Source organism: Sander lucioperca, chromosome 10 (genome assembly GCF_008315115.2).
Source record: "Sander lucioperca isolate FBNREF2018 chromosome 10, SLUC_FBN_1.2, whole genome shotgun sequence".
NCBI lineage: Eukaryota > Metazoa > Chordata > Actinopteri > Perciformes > Percidae > Sander > Sander lucioperca.
Genome location: NC_050182.1, coordinates 10,514,789 through 10,537,522, shown reverse-complemented (window position 1 = coordinate 10,537,522; position 22,734 = coordinate 10,514,789). Strand labels below are relative to the sequence as shown.

The window sequence follows — 22,734 nt, the reverse complement described above, 5'->3', positions numbered from 1 at the left end:
CTGATTAGCTAACAAACCCGAATTTCAAACCAACCAAACTGTCGGCGCTCAAGCTGCATTGTGGGTAATGTAGGCACCAGGTTTTGACTAGAAAGAAGAATATGTGGAATAAAACAAAAAAAAAAAAAAGTAAAAATATTGCTTGGTGGAGCTGTAATGTACGCCTAGATATAAGAATTTGATTTTGTTTGCACTTCTGTCAGATTTCCCAAACTAAAGATTTTTTGGGGGGCATTTTTAGGCCTTTATTGACAAGACAGCTGAAGAAATGAAAGGGGAGAGAGAGGGGGGGAATGATATGTATCAAAGGGCCGCAGGTCGGAGTCAAACCCGGGCCCGCTGCGTGGAGGAGTAAACCTCTATATATGGGCGCCCGCTCTACCAACTGTACTATCCGGGCGCCCAGATTTCCCAAACTAGACGCTGAATTAATGCTAGTTGCACTGGCCTGAACACAATCATGCCACAAACACAAACAATGTAAAGCGAAACGCACGAAAATAACACAGGAAAAAGCATTTTTCAGGCTACGTTCTGTCAGTAAGCAAATATGGCCGACTATGTGATCCTATGAAAATTTTGTTTACAAAGATGTATGTCCTTGCGGTTAGAAAGTGTGAACCTAAAACACACAAATGGAAAAAAAGTCAACTTTTCAACTCTGGTCGGATCAAAGAAAACATAGCGTAGGTGTGATCACGCCACATGATAAAATAATGTGATTTTCCGTGTTGGCTGACTCTAATACATGTTGACAACTGGTGTATTGGAATGATTGCGCAGGAAATATCAAGATCTGCTATCTTTGCCGAGAACTGATCATACAGTAACGTGCTAAAAACAAGTAGTGCCAAACGTGAAAATCCTGTCAACATCTACATGTGACTGTGATCAGGTCAGGTTAACGAGATCAAGTTAATCTTTTAACGCAGTTTGTCCCACTTAAATGGGATGAATGAAGCGGTTGAACAAACTTCCTAATGACCAGCTGTCAGGAAGGACAGAAAGAAAATGGGTTTATGAGTTAATTGAAAAACAAATTCTGGTTTCAGAGGTGACGTAAATATTGTTCCTACTCCATATGTAGGCAGATGAGGTGCATTTTAACATTTGTTGGGTTTTCCCCTCTCTGTTAAAGTCTGGTTTGTATTCGAAACCACCCCACACACTCTTTCTGAGACTACGGGAAAACCTTTAAGACTAATAAAGAAATAATGAAAAAAATTATTTGATTTTAGTCCTGCTAAATACACTTACTTTTGGATGACGTGAGTTCAGGCTTAATTTTATATTAGAAAGTAGTTTCTTGTTTTTTTTGTTTTGTTTTAGTTTCCCAATCTGTGGTGCTGGGAAACGCCCCCGAATTCCTTCCAAAGTAATAAACACAGTGAAAATCAATTGGTGTTGTTCAGTGCGCTGCAATCTGTGCGAAAAAGGGTAAGAAATGGAAGACACACCAACTGTTTGTCACTTCGTGGATGGAGGAACAGGGAGTTGCCTGATATTGTATAAAAAGGCAGAGTCACTCGCCCAATTTTCCAATTTCAGTTGTGCAATACACTTAACATACCACAGTATGAACCACAGCAACAACAAAAAAATGGCAACAAGACTTGTTCCTGCAGTGGAAAGGGCCTAAATGACTATGCAGGTACTGAGACCAAAAACAATCCTGCATTTAAAAAAAAACAATGTAGGGGGCTAAGTTGGTGGGTGTGTGTAGCTTCAGGTTCTGGTGAGTCAAATCTGATCCAGGAAGCCCACTACACAGACCTAACAGATCCTTGAATCTGAAGGCTTATCAGATGCCAAAACACTGACCAGCGCTGGCTACCGGGTTAGCCAGCGCATGGCTGGATGACGTTGTGTTATTGCCAAAAATTGAGCCACGTTCAACTGTTTCGCAGAAGACACTGCGCTTTTTGGGGGGAGTCCTCCGCATTGGCACTCCCACTGCACCGACAGACTGGCTCCATTTAAATGAATGTGGCTGAGTTTTTTCACACAGGGCAAGAACAGACTCAGTCCATCTTGGTTTGATCAGTCATGTTGTCCCAATAGTAGACATTAGGATACGAGTCATCGTGTTTGTCGCCCCTGCAGCACTCACATTTGCCTGCCAACCTAAAAATGTGTGGTTATGTTTGAGTTGCTTTGATCCCATGAGTCATTTCCAAAAGCTCTGTGTTCATTTTTTGCTGACCGAGTGCTGATCCCAGCTTCAGACGAGGGTAGGGGAGGGGGGGCATAATTAACCTGCTGGCAATGAGGTCATCTCTTGAACATCTCCTCGAGTTATCCTCCAGTTAAAACAAGGATTTCAACACAGTCATTCATTCCGCCGTCACCATGAAAAACAAAAAAAAAACTTGTGATCCTAAGGTGCATGACTCCCACTTTGCAAGGGCAAAATGACAATCTGTCATATGCTTTGCGCACGGCCACATGCCCAGCTTCTCCAAATGACCACATAAACGGATGACTATCAGCAGTACAGGACTCTTTTTCAAACACAATGCCCCCCCCTTCAGCTGGGTTCAATGGCTTTTGAACCACAGATTGTTGTGTGGAATGTTGGAGGCGACAGACGTCAACAAACCACTGGCAATGCTCAGCAAGCATGTGGTCTCCAAACAAAAGGTGAAGAAGGGCGGGGTGGGGGCTTACAAGCTGTAACTGACACTGACCATTTGACCCTTAAACCCATCTGATGGGTTTATCCAGACATAACAACATCACACCTTGGAGCACTGAGGTCAAACATGCCTGGGCCTGTCACAGTTTGTCCCTGAAATAGCAGACGTCAACGGAAAGAGACGTCTTGCAGATAAGTCACGATGCTTCTTCAAACACGACGCAGGGGCTCCCGAGCAAATACATTTTCTGTCACAGTTCATACGTGTTCAGCGACTAAAAAGGAAATAGGTGACCTACATCAGATGTTTGTCACCCAGTTTTATAGTTCCCTAACAACCGTGTCAGCAACTAAAGGACACAATGAGTCGAAAAGGTTGAAATTAGCATCCCTGCTTTGGTTTCAAATTTGTCTTTTCTGATCAGTTTTGAAGATTGAACAGAGTAAGTTGGTGCAATTACATGCGCACAAGAAACCTGGTTGTTGGCAGGAAATCAGAACCCGATTACTGGCACTGCAGTATTCTGGTTACCGTAAGAACATGTGGTTACATGCAGCTGGTCAGGTGTCAGCTTTTACCTGAACTACATTTTTAAACCATTGGGGCATGTTGTAGTTGTGATGGGGCTTCGGCTTAAAAGGTTTGAATCTTTGCATTCGAGAGAACAGGAGTAGTTAGAGGTTGACACTTTTTTTACAGTGCAAATGTGTCTGAATATTACAAATAGTAGATGAAATCACGACCCAGTTACTCAAGATGATCCACAGACCTGGTTGTGAGCAGTTTCATGTAGGAACCATTTTCTTTCTACCATACTTCCTACATGAAACTGCTCACAACCAGGTCTGTGGATCATCTTGAGTAACTGGGGACATGATTTCTGGAGAGAGACATTGCTTTTGAGGTTTTTAAATGTATTTTTTTTTGGCACTTTGAGCACCACAAGCTGAGTACCTTCTAGTTCCATTAAATTGGAGAGAAGGCAGACATCTCTTTGGCCGATATCGTCAACACTGGGCAACTCGCACCAAAACTATCTAGACTGATAAATGGCACTACAGCTAAGAGAAAAAATATGTTTTGAGTTTGGGGTGTTCCTTTAAGCATTAACATGGCCAAGAAATCAGGTTTCTTCAGCAGAAATAGAACCGCACTTGGGATTCTTTTATTCCATAACAGCAGTTTAAAATGCCAACACGAAGAAAGCGGAAGGTAACGGACATCCGGCCAAAATGAGGGATATTCGGCGGAATTTCCGGCGGCACCTGAACAATCCCGGAAATTAAACGTTGTCGATATAGACTAGGTAACTTTGTGCCTGTGTCCTGTAAAGGGGCCCTGTGTCAAAACTTAGTTTAAAGAACTTTATTGTTTTAATAAGGTCTCTTTTTAACATTCCATTGAAGAAATCAGATTACAGAAACCCAGCAGGAAGCCAGTTACTTAAGTGCATTAACACACTGAGTTGCCAAACTAGATCACAAACCGACAAAAAAAAAAAAAAAAGAAATCTTAACTCAATGTCCACTTTTTTCTGGAGCATTCAATCACGTTACAGTTGGTCATCTGCTGATGATCCTGAAGCTTTTTTCGGACAAGTCAGGAAGTGGACCTTTAAAATGGGTCCAAAGCCTGAAACCTTCCTGCTCTAGAGTCCTGATTAAAAACACATATACTGTATCTGTCCCATTAACGTTTAACAATCTAAGGCAAATTCTCGCTCTTCTTTTTTCTGTAAATGAATAGATGGATCATCATATTGTTTTCATTGTGCACTTTTGAGTCTATGCAAAGAAATTCAGAGTAAAGAAAAGTTTTATTTCAACTTGAAATAAGAATAAGGAACAAGGAAGAATACAAAAGGAAAAATGAAGAAGAAAAACACTGGCATGTTTGATCTTGATCGGGGGAAAGATAACATTTGTGCCAATTTACATTGCTGGGGCGCGGCGTTTATTCTTAGACCAAATGTCATGATATTTCCTTCCTGTCTATAACAAGATGGCCATTTTGCTGGGAACATAACTCCCCTTCCAGAAATAATGCTGGCTTTGTTAGTAAACTGTTCTCTCCTCTGTGAAACAAAACATGGAAAAGGGCCAATGACCTAATGCAGAGTCATCGACTGAGTACAGAGTGTACCGTCCAAGTAAGAGCCGACGGTTACAACTTCTGCCTGAGCAAAGAGACAACAGTTACCAACCGTCTCACATCAGCCAGAGGGATTTAACCAAATCACTAGAGTAGAGAAAGAAAACAGAATCATCCCCCTCTGCATGCCTCCACTAACCACTCAAGTTGCAGTTTACATCCATGTCTGTCCAGACTCATAATATATATGTGTAGTGAAGCAATTTGGATGACACACACACACACAAGCAGGTTTGTGGCACTTTGTGGGGACCCGTCATTGACATAATGCATTCCCTTGTCCCTAACCCTAACCATCACAACTAAATGCCTAACCTTATCCCTTACCCTCACCCTAACCATAACCTAATTCTAACCCTAATCCTAAAACCAAGTCTTAACCCTCAAACAGCCCTTTAAACTTGTGGAGTCCAGCATTTTGGCCCCACAGGCCCCTTGAGGTCAAGGAAAAGCGGTTAGAATCATTTATTTTTTTTAACCATTTGAACGCAGCCCAAGTATGCAACCCTTTTTAGCGTCCCCTTAAAACACTTTCCGTAGTTGTCTGTGTTACTTGCAGTACGATTCTCCATTTGCAACTATGTGTCAAATTGGTGGAGATGTTTTAATTGCTTGTGTTCTGTCTATTTGTCTTCTTCATTTGCAGTGGGTTAAGCTCTGAGGGCCACCGCTAACCATTTGCAACATTTATCAGGTACTTTTAGCAAACTATTTCGACTTCTCTGCTCGCTTGTTTTAATGCACTCAACGGCAACAAGCAAGCTTTATTTTGAGGTATTCCTACGTACAGGTTGGTGGGGAGTGTGTCAGCCTATTATAGCTAGTAGCTTACTTGCTATTGTTACACGGACCTACCAAAAGATCAGGGCCAAACCAATCTGTAATCCTATTCACATGGTTGTTGGCATGTTCCTCCTAAACACAAATATGGAGCAACAGCAGGATGCAGTAAGAGAGTTAGTGGGCAGCCTGCAGGCAGGTCAGAACTGCCAACAGGGATAAGATGTCTATTAATACTGCACTATGGTCATCAGTCAAAGAATAGTTTCAAAAGGACAGGATGACTCAGTTCAGAAAAGAACACCACACATCACTCGGTGGATTCAATTTGATATGTGATCAGTATCCAAACACCACGAAGAGCTTACTGTCCAGAGTTTAGATGAATGGGAGCCCTTTGACCTATGACTATTTAAAACTTGTATTTGAAGCTATTTCCATCCCTTAAATCCCATAACAATACTGTTTAACAATAACCAGCTTACGAAAACTTTTGAAAATACATGCTGAGCAATGGCAGCCACTTGTATAACCAGCACCAAACAGTCTTTTTTTTTTTGAATATGATTAGGTACAAAGAGTGAAGTGTGATGCTGCAAAGAAAAAAATAATTTGGGCAAGTTAGAACCGAAACCAACTGTTATTTTTTAATCATCAAGTAATCTACGATTTGTTTTTGATTAATTGATTATTAGTCATTGGTCAAAAAGCCCACAGCTCAATGAGCTGATCTGAGAATAAAAACAGAGGATTACTTTAGAGCGTTCATTTTTGTTACATCACAGGTATCAATATAGTCTTAGATTTGCACATACTAGTATTTATCTATTTGACAAACATGTTTCTGAGAAAGCACATAGAACACCTGTTCATCAATAGCCTAATGTGCGGATAATGCACATCAGATCATCAATTCAGCCGCCTAATGCTTCATCTGTCAATCAGCAGTTATGAGTCAGCATACGGTATACTGGGTCTGTCAATTCAAAAAGGTGCTTTGCCTTTGGGTTATTGGACATTACCGGGACAGAATGTGCCTGTTTTACATAAAACTAGATTAAAACAGGTGAATGTAGACAATTCCAGGAATTACTGGAAGGGTTGTGTGTAATTCCAAATAGCAGACATAAAAAAGGAACAAAGTGTTTGCGGAGACTGCAATGCAAAATTTCGCTTTTTGGATTAGGTTTTATGGATTTCGTATGATGATAGGTGTTTCTAGGGGGGTAAAAAGCTTCTTGCACACCGGAAGTGACCGTTTTAGGTTTCCAATTGCAGATTCAAAATTTTGGAATAAGAATTGGGAAGTTTATGCCACCTACTCGAAAGCTAAGGACCAAAATGAAGTGAAGAAAAAAAACAAGAACAGGACAGCATGGAATACACTGAGTGACGAGTGATCTCTGGAAAGGACAAAAGTAGCTGCTTAGCAGTAAACAGGGAGACCAAAAGGCACCAAAAACTGGATTTACATGCTTATTTACAGCAATGCCCTGAGACACATTTAGACATGATAGAGGAAAGAGTGGAGCAGACACTCTCAGGGTACTCTGCACATATACAAGTTGTGTATATTCAAAAGCAGAGCAAAGACTCCAGGCTAAGAAGTAATTACAGACTTTGTGAAGCTCAAAAGAACTACAAGTCTAATTCTCTTCCAGTACAGCAGCTCTAGAAATGTCTGTGAAGTTTCAGTAAGACCTGCAGGGACTTCCTTAGCAAGTTTATAAATCAACACATCTTCATTCCCTTTCAGCGTCACTTCGAACTGCAAAGTAAACTATCTTTGCATCGCAGGGTCAGAATTCGGAGTATTTGCAGCTCTAAACAGTAACTCCGCAGCTGACCACTCCTGTTAAAGATAAACTCGTGCGTCAGCTGACTTCCCAGAAACTGTTGCTTTTTTTAAAATGAAGGGGCGGGGTGTTGCTATGGGGAAGTGGAGAGGCCTATGACCAATGATCTGCCAGTCTGGAAAAAAGGCTGTTCCTCAAAGCTCAAATTACCAAACTGCAAATAAAAACTGCATCGGGCTGGTTTCTGTGGAAAGGAAGCAACACTGAGCAATGAAACATGATGAAATTGGGTTTATCTAGTTTGTGAAACTAATCTTAACCATTTTGTAAAGTTTGAATTTCTCAGTAGTGTGTCAAGAAGACAAGACTTCCTTCTTGGAGCCACCAGAAAGCCCACATCCCCAAAAAGCTCTGCAGGAGTTCAAGTTCAATGCACAGAAACTCTAAATAGGTAATCTGAGCGATGCTAAGCACACGTCTAATGCTCAGTAATTCTTGGTTTCTTCTGGATTGGACAGTTGGGATCTAGGCTGCATATAATCAATACTCCCTACAGTGTCTAAATGTTAAGTATGTGTGCAGACAATGGATTCAAAACAAAACCACTCCTTAAAAAAAAAAAAAACTATCCCATGATAGGAATGTGATTACCTACTGAAGGCTTTCTACAAGCTTTCCAGTTTACAGCTGTGCTGCTCTGAAAGTGCAGAGGCTGCACTATCACATTTGTTCAACCACAGAGGATTTACACTTTTAAGCAGAACTGCAGCTGGGAAATGTGAACTTAAGTTTTCTTTAAAACATGTCGCTGACAACTTCCTTAAATTTATTTTGCTGTGTGAAAAAAAAAAAAAAAAGTGTCAATAGCCCTGTTGATAAAGCCAAACAACCATTTCAGTTTCATTTTGACGGACACTTAGGCCTCAGAATTAAGAAAATTGAAAGTGGTGTGCTGGCAATTTCCGAGCCAACACTTCTCTATGCAGATGGATATCATTATTTTTAGGTAACATTAAAGCTTTAATACTCTGGACAGAGGAGAAAATAATGTATGCACACACACTTAAATAATGTCTAGCTCTAATAAGCTAGTTACCAACATCAAGGTTGTTCAGACTTTGTGCCGTTGCAAGACACTGCATTGCAGTCTTGTTTTCTGCGCCCCCAATCCACTTGTGTACGCTGCAAACTGCTCGATCAAATTACCTCAGCCTCTATTCCCCATTGTGGAGCAGCCTGTTCTTCACAATGAACCGTGCGGGGGTAACCAGGGTGGTGGCTACTATCATTAGCCGCAGGAGAGGAACATGGGGAGGTCTGCTGTGGATCATCACCATGGAGAGGCTCTACTCAATTTCCTCCCAAGACCTCGAGGAGTGTTGCGTTTGTCCTGTAACCCTAGACAACGGGAGGATCTGAACAAACAAGGGCGCAGCCACACATCATCGCCAAGGATTCCCCCTGCTTGAGGTTTCGATAAAGTCTACACTTACATTTGTTTTTTAGATGACTAAGTGCAAAACTATTCTTGTGTTCCTAGATTCTTACGAGGAACAGTACACCAGAGCAGGACGGAACTATAGTCTAGTAGACTCTAGAAACCTTCCTGACTTCAACCATATCGGAGATGTGAGTAAAAGAGAAAATTGCTCTAATTTAGCATCAGAGCACTACAAGAAACCATACCCAAAATAGACACATGACCAGACACTTACCAAATTAAATATAAATATATTTCTTTAAGTAGGATATATTTGATAATACATCTTAACCAAATACACATTTGATTAAGTCATCAGTTTCTAGGTAGCTACACAAATTTCCAACCCAGTAAGTAGACACTGTTATGCAACTTTTGAGGATGTTGTGAACTTTTTTTTTTTTAACCCAGTTTCACAATCTCGCTGGTGCTGGTGCATTCAGCTGTTATGCACCAGCTCTTTGCAGATAACGCGCCGCCACTGCATCTCGCAAAAGTGTGGCTGCAGCTGAGTTCTCAAAAGTAACTGAGACGCTGCCACAGCCACATCAAAATTTCTAGGAAACAGCCAGTCTGGGGTTGTGGTGTGAATAAACATCAAAAGGTTGAGGCATTCAATTTAAGTTTAGAGCGAGGCGATTCATTGTATGTGTAGATGTAACCTCTGTCTTCAGCTCTTGCTAAATTCTCTTCACAGTAAGACAGTATCCAAAAAGGTCACACCATGTGAATTTCTGATTTTATTGTGTCAACTATACAGACTTGTTAGCTTACAACATGATCTGTATGATTATCATTGTCTGTTGCCTCTCTCTGGGGGGGGGGGGACCAACGTCATTCCCCAACTACAGTCAGCTTTGGTGCAGTCGACCAGCCCAATCTGCCACTTTCCAACTCAGTCCTTGTGCAATTCCTTCCAACAGACTCAAACTTTTCCAGGCAAAAAAAGTCCTGCATGTGGTTGCTTCGTGTCTCCTAGTTCAGATCCACCAATTTTCATAACCAGGAAGCTGAGCTACACTCATGCAAATCCCCCCCCCCCTCCCATGGTTGAGGGTTATGAATGGGCTTTATGGAAATGAGCATAACATGGAAAAATGCAGCATCCTCTTCCTGCTTTGGCCTGGGCTTACTTACTAAACACCATTACCACCAGGAAATTGTGATATATTTATGAAAAAGCTAGTAAACATAATTAGGCAACAATTAAGCAAAAAAATCAGGTCAACTGACTGCCCATTAGCTTTAATTTTGCATAGAAACACATTTTACATTTATTAGAAAAATAAATTTCTCTGTAATTTAAATAAACCCTAATTATTTGAAGGTTGAATGCAGTCAGTAAAGTCCATCCATTTACGTCAACAGCAAAAGCTTGTATTTGCAGTTGGGGGGGGGGGGGGGGGGGGGGGGGGGAAGGGAGCCCAAAAAAGACGAGAAGGAACCACTAATGAGCAGTGTATGTCCATCAAAGTCCAATTTCAAAAGTGGAGGAAATGTGGAAGAAGCTTCCATCATGTGAAAATAAGCCTCTGAGTGTCCAAAAAAAAAATTCACCTGATCAACAGGGCCAGTGTCGCCCCAATACCAGCAAATCCAGCAAAGGCCATGAGTGTGTTCCTCACTGTGGACTCTGGGTCTGCTACTCTGAAGAACTCGACAAAGCCATCCTGAAAAACAAAGGATAAAACAATAAACATTAGATGGAAATCTGGAGTGTGGAAGCACAGAGGCACAAATACATGTAGGCTTTGTTGCACAATTAGAGTAATTATGCAACAAGTCAAATACAGTAGTTCCTACATCCTGTCATTCAGGCATTAGTCATAAACTCACCCAGGCATTGTTTTTGACCAGCCAGTCCCGCTGGTCGCTTAGCAAATACGTGGAGATCTCCTGTCCCACCAGCTCCACACAGTTCTCCCTGCCTCGCTCCTTCAGGTATTGTGACACCACTGCCCCGAAGGCCAGCAGGCTGGCGATACGACCCCAGTTGGTGGTTCCGTCTGCAAAGAGGCTCTTGGCTACTGCACTGACAAAACTGGCGTCATCCGTTCTTTCATCCAATGACAATTTGTTGATCATACCTATATAGAAAACACAAGAAGCATGGGTCAGTAATATGGCTTGTACAAAGTTAAATAGTATCAGTGTAGGTGTGGCTATCAACTCAATTTACAACGTACTTGCATCGAAATTAGACTACTGCTGACTTTATTTAACTTAGGTACTGTTCCCACGCCTTGAGTAAAATGGCTCCTACAGGCCCAAACAACAGTTCCAAACACGGTGTGTGTTGTGAAGAATTAATGGGAGTTAAAACAGCCCGTAGCTGTAGATAAACGGATATAAACAGCCGCCTTTGAATATAACCCACAGCTAACGTTACGTGTCACTACCTACCATTGTATGCGTATCTGTGTTTCTCCAAAACGCCCTCCACAACTCTTTTCATTGTTGCTAGTGCTCGGCTTTCATTCCACTTTGCTTTCGAAAGTCCAGTAAAGTCTCTCAGGAAACGGCCAATGAGTTGCCTCGTGTCGTTCTCCAGGACTGCATCACCTGCCGGGCAACTGGAGACGTCGATTTCACCGTCTGGCTCCGGAGTACACGGCAATGAGCCGTCCTCGATTTCGTCGTTGTCCTCCCGGAGGCTTTTTGTTACATACCCGTTCACTCCCAGGTTCTTCGGTCGTTTCAGGGTATCGTTTGACCCCGCATTTCCGTTGTGAGATTCTTTAGATGAGCCCATTGCAATCTGCGGGGAGGAATTCCCTGAGCCGTAGAGAATTGGTCCCTCCACGACTCCATTTTGAGGATGAATAAAACAGCTCATGACTCCGGTCGTTACGTTGAACGCGGTCCGTTTCGCCGGAATAATATTCATTTGGATTCTTAAGTTTTGAAATTAACGTTACGCTTACTTGTTTCCGTAAAAAAAATAGGGTAAGATATGCTGCTAGCATGTATTAAACAATAAGCTAGCCTTTCCTCTAACGTTCACTTCTCGTCCATGGCCGTGTTGCAGTGACTGGAACGGAAGTGAGAACTCGCTCTTATATTACGTCGTTTGCGTCAAACCATGCGTGAGTCGCACGTCACAATTCCGTCTTCTCAAAAAAGAGAAGCTCAAACCAAACAAACGGCGGTTCCCAACGGCTTTGTTTGTTCGGTGTAGTTTTAAATGTTTACAAAAAGAAGAAAAAGGAGGACTCGGAGTCGTGATTATTTTGCAGCTGAAAATATGAGCAGAAGCAAGAAGTCTCTAAGATTGTGATTCATTGGTGGGATATTTTTGTATTTTTCCATGACCACGATCAAAAATGAAGATAGCATTACCGGAAACACTCGATCATAATAATATCAGCAAGATTATTAAAGATAACGACAGTAATAGTAGTGACAATAACATAATAATAAGCCGTGTCTGAAGTTGCTTAATCTATATTTTAAGTAAAGTTTAAACCAATAGATGTTTCCCATTTATACCATGGCATTGACATATTTTAAAAACTTTTTTTCAAATTTTTTATAATCTGTTGTTTTTCTACACAACTAAAAGTTTCCATGTTATGTTAGGAATGCTAGAAATTGCCAGAACTGTCTTCAACTAAGAGCCACATGTTAGCAATAAACAAATACATGATGATGCTTCCCCCTAGTGGTCAGATGGAGGGAATTCTCCTTTCAGCAATGCCAATTTTTCACCCACGAGATTCAGCCTTTTACAGTACACTTCAACTTGGAACCTTTATTTTTCATGAGTCCATGTGTGTCATGTTAGGATTCAGGTGCCAACAAATACACAAGAGTGGTACAAGAGTGGAGACCTAACATCAATGAAAAAAAAACAAGAAAATCTTATTAATGTAAAAGTTTATTTCAAATACTGACAAAAATCCTCTCACCTACTCCCACACACACAACTGAAACATTCCAAGTATTCCTGTACTTTCTGAAGTCTTAAAGTGTTCTCCAGTCATCCTCTTTATCATGTAAACCCTTATTTTTTTTTTTTTTCTTGGAAGCAAGGGTGCCTCTGGTTTCCCTGCAGTTATCTTGGGCTAGGCTGAAATATACTTAATATGCAGTAAGAGAACACATGAGAAAAAAAAAAAGAAACATTTACTTGCAAAACAACAAGAAAACGGATAAGGTAAAAGCAGCACAAAAGTACTTCAGAGCACACAGTCATTCCTTTATACATTCTGGCGTGTGTTTATATAGCTGAACGAGAGACACCCTGTGTGTTGGGTCTGAAACATAACCCTGCTATTTCCTCTCGTTGAACCGCTCTGTGCAAAGCCGAACATCAAGTAGCATTCAAGAACTCCTGTCCACGGTTGTTTCGTAGAACATGTTGTAGCTCATTCACCCATTTCTTTTAGCAAACTTTTTTTATTTTAAAGCATGAAACTTTAGGCTTTTAAAACACAATATGATGCTAAATGGTCTGTCCTTGTCAACCAGAGGGACAAAGCGTTCCAGACGTTTCCTGGCTCGCGCCGGATCAAATTCCAACAATGTACCTTCAAACGAAGTGGTAGAATTGACGTCAACTGAGTCGATTTTTGCCACAGGAGCTATGGGACTCTGAAACAGAGATACTCGGGGAGAACAGAGTCAGACTGGTAGAATCAAGAGGACAGGTGTCCTTTACAGGGGAACATCTCTTTAGATTTGTCTTTGACTGAGTCAGCAGCATTTACACATATTTTCATATGATACAGATTCACATAGTCTCTGCAATTCACTAAGACAGAGCAGAAGTAGTGTTAAACTGAAAGGAGAGAGGAACCAGTGAATCAGAAAATAGCTCAGGCTATGAGGGAGTTAAAAGCAGGTGGGATACAACGCAAAAAAAAAAAATCCCTTCCTTTTGAAGTCTATTTACAATGGCTGGAACAGAGAAAAAAGCAGTGCATTCATACAACACCATAACTAGCACATACGTACAGGTCAGTTCTCTTTCGCCCACTGCTAAATTTGACACATTTTAAAGTCTCAATGAAAAAGAAAGTGAGGTGGAGAATGTGATGGTGCATGCACCCGATCACCTAGCCTACGTGGTGGAGTGTGCATTTGTGAAGGTTCCCTGAAGCAGTTTTATACAAGGAGGCTGATTCTCAGCGAGCGCCGGCGTCCAGCTCAAAATCGCGAACGTGTGGACGGCACACACTCAAAAAGTCCGCAGATTTGCTGATCGCATCGTTCCTCTCTTTCAGAGGTTGAACCACATTAACAGGTGGGATTCAAGCGCAGAGCGTGCGCTCACCCTCCCCCCCCCCCCCGCCCCATTTGTTATAAAATCTCTCTCTGCTTTGCCAAGTGTTGGAGTGAGTGCATCCTGCAGGCATGCAGTGTCCCACTTTAAGCCCCCGATGACGATCTTGGGAGCTGGGCTGACACCTGTTGTTACCGGGCTGCCTGCTGCGTTCCCTCTGACACCCCTGAGATCAAAGATCAGTCTGTGTAGTATGTCAGTTTGGGGAGAAAACACTTTGTTCTATGGGGCGCTGGTAGGAAAAGCAGGTCTATACTCCAGCTAAGGTTTATACGAAGCAAAGTAGTATTATTCTTTTACTTAAGTTAGTGTTTCACAACGTCATTTGCCAAAGAGGGCAAGGTGTCAAGGGAACCACTACGTCTGACTGTGAGAGAGAGAGAGAGAGAGAGAGAGAGAGAGAGAGAGAGAGAGAGAGAGAGAGAGAGAGAGAGAGAGAGAGAGAGAGAGAGAGAGAGAGAGATAGATAGATAGATAGATAGATAGATAGATAGATATATATATATATATATATATATATATATATATTCTGGAAGTGTTAAAAGAACACATGAGAAATCAACACAATGTTTAGCTTTAACAAGCAGCTACAATAATTGTTTTGGTGTGTCCAAAAATGTCTACGAAGTCTAGGACTGTGGTTATTTTTGCCTTTTCAAATTGGACTTTTGTGATCGGACATAGCCGCCTAGTCAAAACACGCGTGTTCGCTTGTGACGCTAAAATCCAAAAATTTTTAGTGGCGTTTGGATGCGCCTTTCAAAAGATGACAATGGCAAGTTAAGTCACATCGCATCACTTTTCATACCTCCAATGAGATCCAAAACACCCACGTGAGCCAGACCAGCTTGGGCTGCAGTCTGCTTCGTCACGTGACGACGTGAGCCAAATGATTGGATAGCAACAGTCCCATTGGAAAGACCAGGGTACCCACGGCCTCTGAGCCAGAGAGCTGCAGTACCAAATTTGGCTCCGTTGGTAAAGCATATACTGTAACTTCCAAGCCAGAAATCCCAGGATGTAAGTGAGTCGATTTAGCGCTACCATTTCTCTCGGGCACGTTAGCCGGTCTGGTCCTCAAAGCGGCAAGCTTATCACAAATTACGTGTGTGGTTGTGTATTATTTACAGAAGAATATACTCTATGCAGGGTGCTTCAATACCCCCACAAATCTTTTCGGTGCATAGTAAACACACGTCTTGATGCACCCCAACAGCAACCAAACTAAGACTGAACTCAGAGATTGGCAAGGTCCCCAGCCAATAAAAATAATACAAGGACATACTCAGCTGGCTGCTGCGCTGGGTTGCTTCCAGGAGTGTGTGTACATGGATTGTCGGGACAGCGAAAAGGAAAAGGAAGGAAGGAAGGAAGGAAGGAAGTGTGACTGTGGACGTTTCAGGGCTCCGTGTGTTTGTTTTGATACTTCCTATCACTAAGCTGATGCCCCACTCCCGTTTAAAAAAACAAAAACGTGTTAAATTTCTTTTTTGTTACATGTTACAATCATGCAGCATATTTAGAGAGAACAGGAGCAACGGGAGTCAAGAATTAAAGCAACATTAGCAGAGAGGACGGGGGGGGGAAGTGGCGCTTCGAAATTCCTGTTTGGCCCGAGCTGCAGCAGATGACCTCGGGTTTTGTTCGACGAAAGGTGGCTGAAGGACGAGATGAAAGGAAGCCTCCGTTCATTTCCCTCATTTCCCAACGCGATGTCAGTGAATGCTCGAGAGCTAGAGGCAGCTGCCCCTCACAGATTTGGTATGCAAGCAATTATTCACATACATCATTCAAGCCCCTCCCGTCGAAGCCAGCCACCAGCATAGCTAGGGAACATTAAAAAAAAAAAAAAAAAAAAATCAAGGGACGCGCGGCGATCATGGTTCCTAACTCCCTTACACGCATTATTTTGGTGTCATTTAGGATGCAAAAAAGAACAAAGTCTACTATACAGACTACAAAGTGCATTAACTCACCCCATCCAACCCCTGCCCGATGACACACCTACTGTGATGCATCTTGGAACACCGAAAACCAAGACATAAGGGAGGCGGCAGAGCAGAGTGCGCGGAGGGGGGCCGAGCTGTGCGTGGCGGGAAGGCAGAGAAGGCTGCGACCTCACGGGCCACCTAAGCCTCCACCCCTCCCACCCCACCCCACCCACATACAAGCAAATGGAGTTTTAACTTCTACAACTCTGCCCGACATGTTAAAGCCAGTGGTGCCTTGGGATAAAAAACAGAAGACAGGGGAGGGGATGGACATATTGGGGACGCGGCTGAGGAGGAGGGACATTTGACGGGAGCCCCGGTGGGGGGGGAGGGAGCGTGAGGGTGCTTCTAGGTATGATGGAGGCTAGCCGGCTAGCTTGCTGGTCACCAAGGAGGACTTCCGCTGGGGCAGGTCCTGCGGCGTGGGAATGTGGTCGCCGGTCACCAGGTTGTTGTCGGGCCCTGCCACGGGAAGCTTCTTCATCTTGGCCTTGGCCATGTTGTAGTCTCCTGAGTCAAAGTACTTTTGCTGCGTGGGGAAGAGACAGAAAGGGTGCTCACAGCTTTAGAGACATGCCACTTACTGATTTCAGTTAAGCAAAGTAATTAACAAAAAAAACAAAACAAACATGGATCTTAAAACAATACTCACATATGCTCATATGTACATTGAAAGAGTTATCAGTCCCTGTTACTGTTCCTGCTGTCCATACTGGCCCTGTGGAGGACCCTTCCTAATGAAATCCCCATATAAGAGATGGAGGACAAGATTCACAGACCTCATTTTGTGCAAAAAACGTATTCCAAAGTTTAGGGCGAGTTAGGCCCGTTGCATTCTCGAGCCGGGCTTGGTGGTCTGTGGCTTTTCCTGCCTTCTTCTTCTTCTACATTGGCCTACCCGTGGGCTTGTGTTTACAGGGCCCACCACGGCGTCAGAGAGCAATGGCAAATCCTGCATGGACAAATGCACTACTTGAGTACGAACAGAATAATCGTTGGGGACAGTGTGCGTGGTTCGCCACGTGGACCACACCGTGCTCTTTAGTCATCTTACGTCGATGCGTTTCAAAGTTGAAGTCTTTTTAGTATGAAATTCCCTAGGATGCATTTTTGCAACACTAAGAATGTGGATTTTGACATTTGGAAGGCATACTCTCAAAGCCAAAGTAGACGGGAGGGATTATGTCATTATTACAATAATCTATTCTTTTAACAACAGAAGATGAAAGGGTTCACTTATTTAACTTTTTAATGGAATGACCAAGTGGAGTGTTGTATTGTGCAGATTCAAGCGCCATAAAAAAAAAAAATCTATTTTTAAGATAATTTTTTCAGGCATTTTCTAGGCCTTTATTTCCGTAGGACAGATGAAGACATGAAAGGGGAGAGAGAGATGGGGAATGACATGCAGCAAAGGGCCGCAGGTCGGAGTCAAACCCGCAGCCGCTGCATTGAGGAGTAAACCTCTATATGTGTGCGCCTGCTCTACCAACTGAGCCAACCCGGCCACAAAAACATTCTCTAATTTTTTGATGAAGTCTCTGATGATGTTCAATCTGGGGGTCTAATCTTATGATTAAGTACTTCAATTTACTTTTCGGCCCTCCCCTTAGCCTGCCTCGGCTACTCCTACTCCTAGTCAGTGATTTCCCAGAATGACTTTCAATCTCCAGAGGTGGAAGTTCTCTGTAACATACACAGTATGTGTAGGTGGAGAGAGCAACGCTTTTTCCAGACGAGGAAAAGTGAGAGAGGTGGGGGAGAGAACGATGCCTTTGTGTGCACTGCCCTTGCTTTTCAAATGACAAATAAAAATAATCTGTCGAGCAGGCGGTTGTATTTGACATGCCACCAATGTGGCTGCATTGTATTTTGGTCTACTGGGGCTCAGTCGGTGGAGAAATGATTTTTCTCTCTGCTTCAATGGATTTAGCCGTGTAGGATTGTTAAAAGGACTACAAAATGGCAGCTCTACACAGAAGCCCTTGCTCTTTGGTTGTGACGGGGACGCATAACATGTTATCGGTCATGTTTTGAATGACATACACATGTTGTCCAATAAAAACAAAAATCTCAGTATGATTAAGAAGGTGAGAAAATGAACGCAAGGAAGCTTGCTTCTCCAACAGTGCTTTTTCAAGTTTTCCAAGGTGATTTTTCAGTGACAGTGACGTGTTGGAGCTGGACTGATCACAGAACAAAAACCAGCTGGACCAGATAGCTGAACCCCCCCCCCCAAATTGTGTTTGGCATTCACACCAAAGGCAGCACGTTGTGTATAAGAAGGTAGAGATTCAGTGGTTCGCTGACAGAAAGATGCCTGCTGTGGGGACCAACTCTGAAACACAATCCTGTCTCCCCACTCTTCTCATCTGCGACTATGTAGTAAACAAGCCTTGGTGACCTACCCCTTTCTGTAGTCTCTTCATCAGGAAGTCTGAGCCGCCGGGCTTCTGGCCCAGGCTGGGGTACTTGGCTTTCAGCTTGGCCTCCTCCGACTTCACGGGGTTTGCATTCTTCTCCTGGGAGTCCTGTGGCGACAACAACAAACAGACATAAACACTCCTCCGTTGTAGAAAACAGGGCCTCTTCAAAGCGTCGGCTGATGCAGCTTTAGAAAAATGCGAGCGCAACTGGAACAGCGACTCATTTATGGTCACCGTACAATTCCAAAAATGCTGCTAATACACAAAGCCCCTAAATTCAGGAAAGTCGACTGTGATAAACACGGCCACGTCGCGCTTCAAAAATACTAAAACTGCTCTTAAAAACCTCCGCTGTAAAGTGGGCTAAAAGCTGCCGTATGAAATGAAGATACTTCCTTCATAATAGTAGAAGTCACAACGTCAATGTTCTTCTATTACAGTCTCTCATAATACCATCGTGCCTGAGAGGAAATAACTCAGGATGAGGGCAAAGCTGGGTACAAACAGATCTTAAAAAAAAAAGAGGTCAAAATGATTCTTAGAAGCGTACATGCATAACTAACAAGCAATGCTCTCTTTGGGAATCATGTTTACAGGGATTTTGTGCACAAGAGCATCATGTATCCGTTAAAGCAAATACTAGTCGATGAAGAATGAACTGAGTCCTGTTCAACAAATATACCTACGTTCAACTGTTACTGTAAAGCAAAAAAAAAAAAAGCATGCCACATTTGAGAATTTAATTCTGAAACGCCCCTTTACGTATGATAGCACGTTAATGAGGACATAACAAACCTTGTTTTCTGCTACCTGTGAGGGTCACACTTTGGCTGCCATTAATAATAATGTTTACGGTAAATATAATGATTCCCTGTCTTCTGTTTGTGTGAATTCATTGGGTTTTGTAGTTCTGTGTCTGTGAGAAAGTATGGGAATTGAGGTCAAAAAAACAATAACTTGACAGTGCTTTTACGGCTCTTCTTGCGACGCCCGAGGTGGCCATTTGGTTTAGACAATGCAAGTATTTGCTGGTGCCACTGACTAACACTTGTCAAACTGGTCCCTGTCAGGTAGACACGGAGGCCAGTCATTTGGGCCACCAGGGCGCACCTTGTTTTTGTACACAGCATGATTACAAGGGTTTGACTGAAGTGTTTGACTGTGCGCTATATCTACCTCAGGGAATATTAGGTGTAAAGTGCAGGTAGGACTATAGCGGACAAACTCCAAAGGCAATGTATGTACTCCCTGGGCATTATCCATGAGCGAGCAGCACACAGCGTAGACCTACTTCCACCATGCAGACCAGATGGGGCACTCAGCCTGCAAAGCTTGCTGGGGCAGCGATAAAATGTGACTCAGGACACAGAAGCCGATGAACACATTCCCTCAGGAGGGGGGGGGGGGGGGGGCGTGTGGCACCGACTGTGCTGATTCACTTGGGTCCATGACGAGAAATTTATGAGCTACTATATTCGGCCGCAATGTAAGGAAACTGCAGAATCCAACAACACATTCTTTGTGCAGGACAGTTTTAAAACACTAGTGTGGAGACCTGCACAACATCCAATCTAATCCCTTTAGGTTGTGTCAAAGGTTGACAGTTTGACACATTTCTTTAACACTATTTGACAAAATATATTGTATATGCTTGCTCCAGTGCTTCATTGAAGCTGTATCACACTTCAGTGAGTACAAAGTGAGTATTATTACTCTATACACTTATCTTCACGATGCATTTGGTATCTTTACAAACAATATTGAAGAAAAACTAAATAAAGTTATGTGGGTTTAAGCAGTGCTATGCTTTTGGGTCTGAAGGTCTGAGGAGGCCCTAGTCTATATCCAGGACTTTCCACTTCCGGGATTGCCCCGTTGCCGCCGGAAATCCCGCCGTATGCCTTCTTTTCGGCCGGATGTCCGTTACCTTACGCTTTATTTGTGTTGGGAATTTTAAAGTGCTCATATTATGCTTTATGGCTTTTTCCCTTTCTTGTACTATCTCTTTTTTGTGCATGTAATAGGTTTACAAAGTGAAAAAGCCCAAAGTCCACCCCAAAGAGACTTACCATCTCCAACAGAAAACACTGTTCACAAACTGCTCCAAACAGCTCTATTGTAGTCCAGCCTTTACTTCAGAGACAGACGTGGTCACTTTGTAACACACGTTATAATGCTCGCCTAGCTGCTAGCGTGGCACGCCCTCATACTCTGCAACTGACTAGCTAGCAGTACTTACTGCTCATGTGTGACTCCCAACAAAGATGGGACAGAAGTGAGATGTCTCACTCTGTAGCTAAAACAGAGAGCTCAACACACAGGGTGAAAAGAGGAGCTGCAGCAATGTGCAGTACAACAAAAATATGGTGTTTTTTGAAAATTAAACCATGTAAACCTATTGTGATAGAACCTCTAAATATAATTATGAACCTGAAAATGAGCATAATATGAGCACAGATAAACTCTTTTTTCCTCAATTTATGAGGACCCAGGTTGACTGCTGTTCTGTTGCACGACTAGAACAACTTTTGAACGTACACATGTTCCACCAAAACAAGTTCCTTCCAGAGACTAATTTTGCAGCGCCGTTGTTTCTTCGTCCAGTAACGATTTTAAAGAAATGCCAATAAACCAGAGCACGTTTTTTCTCCCATCCCGGAATGCTGTGTGGACTAGCCAGACCCTCCTACGCGGCGCTGTGGAGGAAGGTCTGGCAAAGCGGAGGCTCTAATGTGTCCTTTTATTTTACACAAACATATTTTGAGTGATTTAAGTTTGTAATAATGGTGCGTTTGTCAAAACAATAACCATTCACTGCAACTTAATGTATTTAGGTATGTGCACACATTCAAGCTTCAGTATAAAAAAACCAACAGGTTTGTCAACATTGATTTTGAATTTTAAACTTCTAACCTGCTGGGCAGCCAATCAGAAGAGAGCTGCGCATTAAATCAATATTCAACAACTATCACTATACTTCTTGTATTGTTGATTTTTTCTTTAAACATTATACAATTTTCACATCCAATTTTATCAAAACAAAGCAATTTCTGACGTCCATGACGTGTATTTCCGTAAATATAACAAATCTTGTGATTTATATAATATCAAACAACAAATTAAAGCAGTACAAGGTAACTGCAGGCCTATGGAGCTGAGAAAAACTAATCATACTGATGTCAATATGTCAACAGATGTTTGATTAAGCATTGGTCCAAGTGTTTGACTATATGGAGTGCACATCGCTGCCGTTGCTGTGATACTGTATGTAAATGCGGAAGCAGTGTCACACTGCAGTTGTTGTCACTGTCAGGCGAAGACCATCAAGAATCTCAAGCCATGTTCAAGTCAGGACGAAGACATGAGTGTTTTCAATGCATGTGTTTTCACCGGTTCAAAGTGTACCGAGTGAAACCATCAATGTAGGTCTCTCGTTGGAGACAGTCGAGCCCTGCATGGCACGTTTTGAGACCCTCCAGGACAGACCAATGAGGCCCGAGCTGTTGTGGACTCGCCAGCCAATGACACAAGGCAAGGGACAAAACAAAGTGACAGACGGGCAATGAGCTCTGTATGGTGAGACAGCTACGATAAAAAAAAAAATTAAAAAAATTTCAACACACAGAAACGGCTTATCGTAGCTCTACATGTCTCCCAGGAGTACCCCCCCCCCCGCCTTGGTGCAGCGCTGGGCATACACACTTCACTTGTGCTAGCTGATGCTAGCCACTTCTAGCTAGCATGCTCGGTGGTTAGCCAACAACATCAAGACAGCAGTCAGAAAACCCACCTGTTTTTCGTCCTCATAGTCCACCTGAGTGTCCGAGTCCAGGTTTTCTGACGACATTATGTGAGTGTGATGGACAAGCAAGTGTCCTTTTTTGCGGACAACTCGAAGAGATGAATACACGAGACACCGTTTGATATACCTGTACTGAATCTAATCCTCCTTTTCTTGACACGACTGCTCCCCAACAAAAATGGCGTTACGAGGTGTGACGTCACCAATACGGGGCGTTTCCTACTCGTGATTGACATATACAGTAACCAATAGGCGAGCAGTAGTGGGTCATGTAGAGCCAATGGAATGCTATTAGCAGCGCCATTCTCTGTGATTGACAGCCCATCGCCCAATGATTTTACAGAATGGAGCCTGGGGGCGATGCGGGGGCCGCACTGCATCAACACAA

The 22,734-nt window shown here is 42.8% G+C and overlaps 2 protein-coding genes across 3 annotated transcripts; both read right to left on the bottom strand.

Annotated features, from left to right (window-relative positions):
* Window positions 1-9,564: 9,564 nt before the first annotated feature.
* Window positions 9,565-11,889, bottom strand: mcl1b (MCL1 apoptosis regulator, BCL2 family member b). The gene is made up of 3 exons (XM_031298482.2): window positions 11,247-11,889; window positions 10,680-10,930; window positions 9,565-10,513 (listed from the first exon to the last, which is right to left on the bottom strand). The coding sequence occupies exons 1-3, from the start codon at window positions 11,728-11,730 to the stop codon at window positions 10,397-10,399; spliced, it is 852 nt and encodes a 283-aa protein (XP_031154342.1). The 5' UTR covers window positions 11,731-11,889; the 3' UTR covers window positions 9,565-10,396.
* A 3,731-nt stretch (window positions 11,890-15,620) lies between these two features.
* ensab (endosulfine alpha b) lies at window positions 15,621-22,562 on the bottom strand. 2 transcript variants are annotated; one of them, XR_004104810.2, is made up of 4 exons: window positions 22,335-22,562; window positions 18,527-18,649; window positions 15,795-16,647; window positions 15,621-15,759 (listed from the first exon to the last, which is right to left on the bottom strand). XR_004104810.2 is itself a non-coding variant. In XM_031298502.2 (3 exons), exons 1-3 carry the CDS (start codon window positions 22,389-22,391, stop codon window positions 16,483-16,485), a joined length of 345 nt encoding a protein of 114 aa, XP_031154362.1. In that variant the 5' UTR covers window positions 22,392-22,562; the 3' UTR covers window positions 15,621-16,482. The 2 variants fall into 2 exon arrangements, 1 of the variants encoding a protein (XP_031154362.1); XM_031298502.2 differs by having other exon boundaries at window positions 15,621-16,647.
* Window positions 22,563-22,734: the final 172 nt, after the last annotated feature.